Source organism: Glycine soja, chromosome 18, assembly GCF_004193775.1.
Source record: "Glycine soja cultivar W05 chromosome 18, ASM419377v2, whole genome shotgun sequence".
NCBI classification, from domain to species: domain Eukaryota; kingdom Viridiplantae; phylum Streptophyta; class Magnoliopsida; order Fabales; family Fabaceae; genus Glycine; species Glycine soja.
The window spans coordinates 56225045-56237172 of NC_041019.1; the positions used below are offsets into that span (position 1 = coordinate 56225045).

Sequence of the window (12128 nt, forward strand, 5' to 3'; positions counted from 1 at the left end):
GTTACAAAATTGAAATTATCTAAATTTTTGATGTTTTTTCACCATCAGTTCCAATTTCTGTAACAATTTTAAAAGATATGGATGTAATTGCATTGGGCGATTTTAGACAGGGAGAACTAAACATCAAAAAAATTGCAACCATATGAACTAAATTGGAATGTTTCAAAGGGATCACAATGAAAAATTATTGTAACTATAGATCCAAAAGAGTAATTAAATCGTAAATATCACACATTCAGTCATGTTGGATAAAGGTTTTGTTAAAACTTATAACAAAATTTAACTTAATTGAATTCTGGATCAAGGAAAAGACAATTAGTTTACACTAATTTACCTTGAAGTTTTATGAAATTACCCGGAAATCTTCTACTTTTATCTACTTCTACACTAATTTCCTTAGTTTTTTAAAAATATACATTGACCCTCTTATACGTTACACTAACCTCCTGTAATTAGGGGTGAGTACTCAAATAAACTGCATAATAATTTAGGTGAATTAAATTGAATGGAATTGCTCTGAATTGCTCCAAATTATCTGAATTATTCCCGAACTACTTTAAATTGTTCTCATTAAATATCTTACTTTGAAGCAAAATTTTCACATTTTTAATCTCATAAATTCAGTTTTGGAGCAGTTCAACTTTAAAAACTAAATTACAGAACAGTTGAATTAAACACCAGTCCAATTCAATTTTTTTAACAGCACTGCCCTTATTGTTTAAAAACATTGCGCTGGCTCCCTTGCAAGAGAAGTTTCTGTAATGGTTAAAACTTAAAAAAGCAATGTAAGTTTGTGTAACAGACAAGGTTAGTATAATTCATTCTTATTTTTATTACCTTTCAATCAATAACACAATAAAATAAAATTAGAAAAATATGTAATTAACTTCAATTAATTCTTTTACAAGTTTGTTTTTTAAATATATTTCTAAGCTTTAGTTAACATGACATTCTACAATAAAATAAATTAAAATTATTCTTTTTTCTAGTTAGTTATTAACATAAAAACGAAAAGGAGACATCAAGGATATTCTTTTTTGTGTATAAATAATTTTTTAAAAATAAAAAGATAATATTATGATTTAATAATTATCAATAGAAATAAAAATATTTCAAAGCTCAAATATAGCCTTATATTCCTTTTTTCTTTTGTAGGAATTTGTTTGCTTCATTCCCCTTTTTTTATTATTTTATTGATTAGAAAGAAATAAAATAATTTCACATTTTTAAAAATTCTTATTAAATTATGTTAAATGAGATGACTGATTTTTTTAGGCCTGATTATATTTGTAGTGCCTAAAATTTGGGGTAAATTTATTTTGGTTACCCCAAATTGAAAAAAAAAAAAAAAGTTTCCCAAATTTTTAAAAAATACAGTTTTAGTCATTGGAGTTGGACAATCTTAACAAAAATGGTGAAAGGAAGTGGACACATTTCAAATGCTAACAATGTTGTGTCAGCACTTATCATCATTTTTGTTAACCTGATTTGATGATTCAGACTAAAAGCATTTTTTTTTAAATTAGAGTGCGTTTGGATGAAAAAAATTTCTTTAATCTAGAATTCTTTGAATGCTTTTTTTATGAAGAATTTAAATTTTTTAAATTTTAAAACAGAATTTCAAACAACTAAAAATGTGAAATTTTAATTTCCTTTTAAAAATGAGAAATTAAAATTCTCTTCTTGATAAATAAAACTTTTCAAAACATTTTCGTATTTTTTTTAACATTCATCCTCTCTTCCACTTAAAAGTTTTTGTTTTCGAACTCGTGACTCATCTTCTTTTATCCTTGAAATTTTAATTTTTTTAATCCAAACACAAAATTTTAAAAATAAAAAAATTTGATAATTAAAATTCTTAAGTGTGTTTGGATGGAGAAATTTATAATTCTGAGAAATTTTAAATTCTAAAAATTTTAAATACTTCAATTAAAATTCTTTTATTTTTAAAATTTTATGTTTGGATAAAAAAATTAAAATTATGAGGATGAAAAAATGAATAAAAAAAGAGAGAAAATATGGTTGATGCACGATACATGTTCCTCTATGCTCAGACGATGGTGTTTCTTGAAGAAAACGACCGTAAGAAGAGAATTTCAATTTCTCACCTTTTAGAAGAAAATTAAAATTTCAGACTTTTAATTTTTTAAAATTCCAAAATTTTAAATTCTTTATAATTAAGTACTTTATATTGATATTTTGGGATAAGCATCAAAATCCTTCAATAAGTGATTCGCCCATTAATATTTGCATGTAGGGCCGGAAAAAGAACCAAAAGATAATTCTAGGATAAATTTGTCAGATTAAGGAAACATTAAAATCATTTAATGGTTTCCCTATCCTTAACTAAAACATAAAAGATTCGTTTCCCTGTCACACAATGCACCCCAAGCTTTCTAAGAAAAGCCATCGACAAGAATAAACCCGTCAGCTAAATCTAATATAATGTTCCTATTTTCTATATATAATAAAGTTTAGTTACTCAATCTTCATTCTTTTATTTAAAAGAGTAAAATCTAAACCCTGGCACCTGACTTATTAAAAAATATGAAGTTGAAGTTCCGTTTATATATCCAACTTATTTAAAAAATTATATTTTTTAAAAAAAAATCTGTTTAGAAGTATTTTTTAATTTATTAACTTAATATAGATATCTTCATTCTATAAAATGAAAAAAAAATTAGATTGCCTATGAAAATCACAAATCTCTAGATAGAATTACAATAAATAATTAATATTATCAATATGCCTTCATATCTAAAAATATACACACACAAATGAGCCAAATATATAATTTTGAACTTATTATATGTATGTAATGAAGTGTGCGTTTAAACTTAATTAAGCTTAGTACGTAGTTAGTGAACAAAAGGAATTAAGTAAAGCTTTGAAGACTGAAGTTAATATAGATTTCTATTTTTTTATTCTTTAATTTTTATTTTCCTTTTCATCTTTTTGCATCCGAGCAGTGCATTAGTTTTTGAAGATGATGAACCTGCACCCAACCTTTTAGATGAACTTAAGAATAAAGTGTCGGCGGTGTGAAAATTATGCAGGCAAACTTGTTCAGTTCTCAATATGAAATTTAATCGCTGGTAAGAAAAAATTAGATGAACTTAAATTCATTTTTAGTATGACTTATAAATTAATTATGATAAAAATCAATTAATTTAATATACATGATGATTTATAGTTTAATGATAATATATAAAAAAATTACACTATTAATACATACTTTTTTCTTTTTCTTTTTAAGTATTCTCCAAACAAACTTTTAAAGGAAAGAAAGCTACATTTTCTTTAGACAAAATACACTTAAAAAAAGCAAATCAAATGAAGAGCAATATAAATTTTAGGTGTAGATTGTCCTGTCATGTTGATTGTGGTCTAAACCAAGCAGTTACTTTGATTTTTGCTATTGAACGACATAGGTTCATAGTTTCTACCAGAACCACGTGGATAGGATACCTATGTGAAATAACGAGGATATCAAGCCTAGAGACTAGGTGGTCGAGTTGAAAGCTATAGTTAACATCTCATTGAACGCCCGTTTGTAGAATATCTTTCATTGAGAAAATGTTTCCAAACATTGAGATACCCCTCTATCTTGTCATAATTAATTCTTGGATATGACTCAAATCATGCATGACTCTGAGATATAAACACATAGGACTTTTATCCTAAAGTCAATAATAAAGATCGAAGGACTTATCTTTCATATTTATTAATCACCCTATATTATTTGCCTAATTATTCACCTAATCATGCACCTTTTTTATTTTAATCTCCATCATCCTCATCCATTCACCCTTCAATAATGATGCACAAAGATAATGGGTAAGCAAACCAAGATGGGAAAAGTTGATTGGTGCTTGTAAAGTATTATTGCTTTTAATTATCGCATTGTCATCAATGAAAGTTGTTAAATAATTTTTCATAAATATTCTCTTATAATTTCATTTCATATGGGGATTTGATTATCTCACATCCATTTTTAAGATTAAATAATTTATGTATTAACAAATGTGAAGAGATTTAACACTATTTTTTTTTATATTTAAGTCAGTTATTATTAAATCATAAATTATCATATTCATAAATTTGTTGAATTTTATAATAATTATTTTAAGAGGTATACTTATATTAATATCTGATTAGTGGTTCACAACATAATTTTTTTAAATTCCTCATCTACTTTCTAATTAATCTTCTACCTTAAATTAGTTTTCAATGCTTTTGCTCACCCTGTTCCTTGTGCCTTCATATAGGAGATGGAAAATTTGCATGTCTATATGCTTGTAAAGATATAATTTTGTTGTTTTCACACATTTTTAGAGAAAAAAAATACCTGTGCTAACCTCCTTGCTAATCATGGAGTTTCCTCTAGGACAGTTTTTTTATTGATATGGGATCATGCCCCACGTTTTGTTAGGAGTGAATCTCTTTGTAATTATATTATTCTCCCTTCTTATAGGTTCATTTGACTTTGTTTATTATGGGTTTTGATTTAGTCTCCCTATATGTTTTTCCAACTCTTTTTTATTAATGTTATTTGGTGGGTTTTTGTTAGTTATTGAATGTTAACATAGTTGAGATGTTCTTGCTATGAGTTATTTCACATTAATTTATTCAAGAAAAAAATGAATCTTCTACCACATTAAGGGGGATTTTTTTCTTCTCCTTGATCTTTATAAATATAGAAACAAGCCCATTATTAAAAAAAACATTTTTAATAACGAGTAAATATTTACTATATGGACATTCATATTCATAAACTAGAAACACTAATTTAATACTACTATCTTATTTATATTTCTCTCTATCATATTAACACATGATATCACTTATTATAATTACACTCTTTTCTATTTCTTTTCAAACTCACTTCTCCTGTAACTCACATGCCAAATCTTCTCCAGGTAATTAAGGTTTTCTTTGCTCCAAAAACGAAGACAATTGGCTTGTTATATAATGATTAATCAAATCAAAGATTGGGATGCTGAAAGATGATGGTTGGAGGAAAAAATTGTGTAGAGGACCCGAGCACATAATAAAATTAATTAGTGAATTATATACTATAAAAGCAAAATAATACAAAAAAGTTATTTTATCTGTCAAAAAAAGAACTGGTTTCGGATAACCCAAATTAGTCTTGATCGAACGAATAAGTAAGGATAAAAGGAATATAGGGCTAGTATAATATTTAAACTCTTCCATTGCTATCTTTCAAACTTTTCCTTACTTGTTTTTTCTTTTCTTTTTACAGAATCTTTCAAATTTTTCCTCTTCATCACTTTTTTTCATTTTCTTATGGCATATTATTATTCCGGTGGCTAAGATATCCGTAGTAACACTTAAGCTTAAGTTGATATAATTTCATTAATTCTTATGATATTCATCAATGCTGGTGATACTCGGAACATGCATTGCTTGAGATCTGTTATTTTTCGTATACTTTAATTACTAGTAGTATTTAATTAAATCTCTTACTTCTTAACGTTTGTGGTTCTTGTTTCGTGATTTGCTTACTTTAATTACGTTTTTTTTGAAAGATGCTTACTTTACGTTGTTATTGAGTTAAAAGGAAAATGTCTCTTTTGCTTCTCGATACAAATTTTGCATCCCTAACAACACATGAGCATTTTAATTTGCTCCTTAGGCAGCTTCAATTGGGAAGAATCATTAATTACGAGGGAAACTTGTAAATTATCCATCAAGACAAATTTATGCAGCTTCTCATTTAACCCACATTTTTTCAAAATATGTATACGCATGTTTGGTTTGGACTTGAAGAAACGTTTTTAACGGACGCATATTTTATGTTTTCGCGTTAAATTATTAATAAAGTGCATAAATAATTTTATAATGTTTTTGAGTAAAAACGTGTATAATAGTAGTAGTGAAAAAGGTCACCCATTATACTATTTAACATCTATAGAGGAAAAAAATAAAATTATAAATACAATTCTATTTATGATATGATAGAAAAAGAAATAAAAAAATAAAAGATATTAAAAAATATTTAAAATAATAAGATGTTTATGGATCGTTACTCATCTAATAATTCATTTCAACTCGTGGACTTCTTTATCCAAAGTTGTATGTTTTGCCTTATTGAGTTACATAAATTTCTTAATTAGTAACTTTTCTTACTTCAGTTCTTAATCAGTAACTTCCCAACAATAGAGAATAAAGACGAGAGAAGATTTAGGATATGTTAGACTTTTTATTATTATTTTTTGTTTTGTTTTGAGAGGTGTTGGACTTATTTTTTTATTCTATTTAAAAAAATACTTTTAAATTAAAGCTATAGATAAAAACTCAAAAATAGAAATTGTTTGTCAATTTTATTTTTTAACTTTAAAATTTCTTATAAGTTAAAAACTTTAGTTTTAAAACTAGTTACTTGACATAAAATAAAAATACTGTGTAAAATAAATTTACTTGACATAAAATTATTTTAATGAAAATAAAATAGATAAAATACAAATGTTAAAATTAATTTTGAATACTAATGTTAGAAAAAATGTATTAGTGCATGTTTAAGTTTAAATACTGTGCTAACGCTCTCTATGACTTTATTATATAAATATACTGATTTGAATTAGGTTTTATAATTACATATAAAAAGAAATTTATTTAAGTGGTAAAACTCTCAGTTTATGTTATTATTAATTTAAAAAATTAATTTATTGATTTAGAATTTTGCCGTTAATTAGAATCAAAATATGAGTAGTGGGTGCAGGTGGTGTAGACTCCAAAGTAGTCAAAATTGGAGTTGGTTGGTGAGTTTTTTTTTAGCCGTCGAATTGGTGATACTTTTAATACAAATGAAAATGACAATATTTTCAAATTAACTAATGAAATGTCATTATTTTATTTGAGGTATGGAATTATTTTATTTGAAGTTAATGTTGAAATCAACCAGAGGAGATGAGTTGTCGAAATCCTTTTGGAATATTCCATAAGTCACATACAATAAATAATCAATAATTAGCTTTTGGGTTCGACCACCAATGTTGCATTGTTTTTTTTTTCTTGAAAGAAAAACTTATGAGTTGGATTTCAAAGGAATTTATTGAAAATATCGGATATGCTGACCTCACAAAACACTTACAAATATATTTATAGATCATTTATCAATATAATTATTTCATCAAAAATGAAATTTAAACTTGTATTTTTGTAAAATATGAATCTAATTCTCAGCAATTCAATTCTCCCTATTTTCTTTTGTGATTTTCCTCTCAACAACCGCGTTAGTGGTCAATATGAAATTTTTTTAAAAAAATAAATGAAAAGTAAATATGATATCCTTATTTCCTTTTTAATTCTCATTTAAATTAATTTTTAAAAGTAAAAATTATTATTAAAAGTATTAGTAATATTTTCTCATCATAATTATGAGAAATATTAACAAATATATATTCTCAGGCATTATTTAATATATTGTTTTAAACATATTTTTTATTATTACTTAAAATATATATTTTTAATGTAATTGCTTAAAATTTATTAAAATGCCAACTAATTATTAAAAAAGTTAAAAGGTGCACGTTAATAATTGACAATTACAACTAATCTTAAAATGCATTCGGATGCAATTTACTAAGGTATTCTTCTAAAAAAAATAAGTGGATTTACTTTATCAAATCTCTTGTTAAATCATAAATTATATAAATCTCATTCCTCATTTAAGATTTTTTTTCATGATTTCATTATTTTTATTAAATTTTAAGCTATGGTGAAAGTGTATTATAGAGAATATGTAACTTGTAATAAAGAGTACATCTCAGCACTCCTCTCATACTTGATAATTCACTCTTTACCGTGACTTCAAATAAATTTTTTATTTATTAAGAGCATTAGTAATTTAAAAAAACTTGAAAAATTAAAAATTAAAAATATATATTTCCCTTGTATTTATATGGCCGAGAAAGGTCATAATAACGTTAACGTTCACATTTATCCACGTGTCTAATTCTCCCGCTCCGTCCATCTATCCGTTAACCCTACTCTCTCTCTTCTCTCTCTCTCTCTCTCTCTTCCGCAGCTCTTTCCCGTTGAACACACACAGGCACAAGAAAACCCACCAAATTCTCTCGTTCCGAATAATCAAGAAAATTTTGAAAAAAAAAAAGAGAAAACTTTATTCACACACATTCATTCATTTATCATAATGGGGAAGCTTCTCTGTGACTCAACCTCCGTCGCCGAACCATTCCAAGGTTCGCCGCCGGCCACGCTTCCGTGGCGGGAACCCAAACCAGAACCTATAGGAACCGTAGATCTCGTCGTTCCGGCCAACGTCGGTGGCGCGCCGTTCGCCGGCGGTGGGTGGGAAGACGTCGTCGGTTTGGAGGAGCAGCAGCGGCGCCACCTCCAGAGGCTCCACGCGAAGGGAGTGCTCTGGAAGCCACCGCCGGAGGAGGAGGATTCGTCGTCTCCGCTGTCGTCCTCCGCCCTCAGATCTGTTGTCTTCCGGCTCTCTCACGGCGGTGAGGTCTCCGCCGACGGAAACTGCCTGTTCACAGCGTCGCGGAAGGCAATGGGCGGCGAGGACGTTGACGCGCGCGAGCTGCGGCGGCGGACGGTGGCGCGGTTCTTGGAGGATCTCGGATCTGTGAGTTTTGAGGAGAGAGAAGCGATCGACAACGCGATTCGGCACATGTACTCGCCGGATCTGAAGAACGGTTGGGGGATTCATGTCGTTCAGGAGGTGAAATTGTTGGCGAAGAAGGAGGATCGATTTGCTCTTGATTCGGCTATCGAAGAGCTTGTTCACCTCGGCATGCAAAGGTATTGAATCGCTACAAGTTTCATTCGTAGTTTTTATTTGCTTTTGAATCGTTAGGAGTTTCATTCATTGATTTCATATAAAGTTTAATTTTATTTGTTTGAATTGAAAGGAAGAAATGCAAGAATAAGTTCTTCTCCGTTTTAATTGTTTCATTTCATAACATTTTGAATTAATCGATTCGTTTTCTCTTTTTTAGGGTTTGATAAAAGTTGAGAAAATAGGCGTGGAACTTTACTTTGTTAGTTACACTAGAAGATTCACAGCTACAATTATAAAGAAGACGAAAGAAATTAAAGAATGAAAGTTGTATTGTTTTGATGTGTTTCTGAGCTGGATTTCTTTTTCTTTGCTAAAGAGATTTATGAGATTTTAACTTATTTGATGTGAGAAGTGTTGAGATGGGGCATGAAAGTTCCATGACTGCTGTTGTTGCGATTGGTTTTGGTTGTTTTCTTTACTATGTGTTGTTTTTGTGATTGAAGAGAAATGGCGGCGGAGTCTATTTACAAAGAGAGATGTGTTTCGGTGAATGATGGTCCAAGTTGGGCCAAATACATGTTGATCTCTGGTTCTCCTGATGATGAATATGATATCATCACTTTGCAATATACTGAGGAGGGTTTATTATCTGTAGATGAGAATAGAGAGGGTCGTGCTGCAGCTTTCGGTGATGATATTGCAATTGAATGCCTTGCTACAGAGTTCAAGCGAGAGATATATGTGGTAAGTAACAAAATCCCGGAGCTTTCAGTGGAAACTTGAGTTGCTTTTGGTGTTTGTTTTTATTCTTTCAATTTGGTGTTTAAAAAAAAACATTATTATTTGATGACAATCTTTAAGCTCCTACTTGTTTTAGCTGTGCAGTGTATATAGTAGAGAAAAGCTTAACTTCTTTGTGCTTCTGTATGGCAGTTCTCTTCTAGTAGAAGTAAATTGAAATTGAATAAACTTTTTTTTGAAGAAAAATAAACTTTATTATTAAGAGGTTTTCATAATATATTTGTGTCGGGCGTTTTCTTCAATTGCATTCCAGGAACTAATTGGCAGATTGATGGGACCTTAAGAGCCACTTTAAATGAACTATTCAGTTATGGCCTGCATCTGCAGATATATCCGTGTGACACATTCAATTATTTATTTGTTTCTGTGCATAGTAGTACTGTGTGGCTTGCTGTACAGGTTTGATTATGACTTTTAAGTCATTCTTACGAGTCTTTTATAATTGGGAATTCTTTTATAATCATCCGAGTTCTTGTTTTCCCACTTTTTGATATGGGTATTGATTGTGATTTCTCCTGATATAATTTACCCATAATATAATGGGTGCAGAGGCAAAAATTAATCTTTTTGTGCTGTTTAGTTTTTGTACATGTGGGTAATTGTCGGTCACCATGCTTCCATCTGAATTTGGTCATCATTTTCAGGTGCAAGCACATGGTTCAGATGCCATGGTCGATGAAGAAAATTGTGTTTTCTTCCTTCCACATCGTCCAAGGAGCCGAATTACTGAACCTCCATTTTTCCTTTTCATGAAAGGAACAGGTAATGGAGAACAAAATATTTAAATAGATGTGGCCATTTCTGTTCAAACTTTCAACAGTAGTGTCTGTTTTCAGTCTGGTTAACTTTTTCATTGTCATTTTATAATGAAATTTCTAAGCAAATTTCCACATACAGGTTGGTGCGGTGCTGGAGCTGACCACTATGAGCCCCTCATTGCTCATCCTTCCGCCTTTGTTTCCCAAGAAAAGGTTGCTGTGGTACTGTGAGGTTTCGCGGCCTGCAATTTTGTGGAGTAGAGATCGAGTAGTTTTAGAATTTTCTTCACCCTATTTTATGGGCCACTCTCAACTGTTTGGCCTCCTGCATTGTGGTTCTTCTCCGTCCCAAGGGAGAAACCACCACCTAATCGGGTAGCCATTTGTTTTGTTACTGACATTTAGAATCAATCATCTTTGACTCTCTTGACATTGGACAAGCAGGTTTGCCATTGCCGTTGCCTGCTGTTTGAGCAACCCTAGAGTATTATTGTATTAGTTTCACCGGCTTCTGTTTTGTTGTTCCTGTTGTTGAGTTAATTAGAGGGTAGTGTGTTGTTCAAATTGGAAGAGTTGAGTTGCATCACATATTAATGATGTGGCTTTATCTTATTTTCTGGGCATCTGCATGTGTGTCATTTTACATTGCATTCCAGAACGTGACATGTTATCCACTCTTCACTGCCTAGTGGATAATGTCTCCCTTCTCGGTATCTCATAAGCTGCTTCTTTTTCTGTGTTTCTGCGCTGCTTTAATGTGTGATTAATCATATCTATAATGCAATTTAAGTAATCTTTTATTCGAATGGGCTACTTCAGGAAAGGGGAACGCATGTATCGGTGACGTGACTACTATTTTTAAAATGGAAAATTATACTTGGACACTCAAAAGTGCTAATTGATACCTAGTGAGAGAGTGAAAAGTTATAAAGAAAAATAGGTAGAGAGACAAAAATAAGAGGAATTGATGGAGTGTTTACAATAAATGGGTGTTTGAATATGTTATCTTTTTAAAATTTATTAGTATCCGGTACACTTTATATTCAAAAAATGATTTATCTACCAATTTTTTATAAATGATAAATTAAAAAATAATATTATAATTTTTCTGGACTTTCATGGCTTTGGACAAGGTAATAGGAACTAAGCTTGATTAAACTTGATTTTGGTGATGAATAAGAGGGGAAATTTAATAAATATAAATAAGAAAATAAAAAAAATCAAGGAAAGCATACTTTAGAGCAAAGCAATTTAAATGTTGTGACAATGGAATTTAACTTATTTGGTTGAACAAAGATATGAGTTCTTCTTTGATTCCTATGCTAGTGACATTCTCATTGAAACTATATTTTTAACACCACCTTTATGGTTGAAAATTACTAATTTTGGTGATTTTGCATTTTTGCTTTTCATTCAATATTTATCTCTCGATTAAGAATTTGAATTCATCAAAATTAAGAATTTTTAATAAAGTTTAGTCTATCATATTATTGAAGGACTTCAAATTTTAGTCTATCATATTATAGATGGAAGTTGGGTAATGACACAAAGATTGGATTGTGAAACGAGCCTTGGTTGAGGTTGGAGAACAATCTTTTCTTAGAGTCTCCTATTACTGATAGACTTCAACACTTGAGAGTGAGTGATATTATTGACAGATAGAGTGATGGTTGGAATTCTGCTCTTATCCAGCAGTTATTCTGTCCGAGGGATGTACAGGCAATTCTGAAGATGCCTATCTTTGAGCCAAACCTTGAGGATGATAGAGTGTGGAGGTTTCATAGTAGTGG

General features: G+C 29.8%; 1 protein-coding gene across 1 annotated transcript; it reads left to right on the forward strand.

Annotated features, from left to right (window-relative positions):
* The first annotated feature begins 7952 nt into the window (after positions 1 to 7952).
* LOC114396612 lies at positions 7953 to 11019 on the forward strand. Its single transcript, XM_028358685.1, has 4 exons — positions 7953 to 8799; positions 9283 to 9523; positions 10225 to 10342; positions 10478 to 11019. The coding sequence occupies exons 1-4, from the start codon at positions 8180 to 8182 to the stop codon at positions 10567 to 10569; spliced, it is 1071 nt and encodes a 356-aa protein (XP_028214486.1). The 5' UTR covers positions 7953 to 8179; the 3' UTR covers positions 10570 to 11019.
* Positions 11020 to 12128: the final 1109 nt, after the last annotated feature.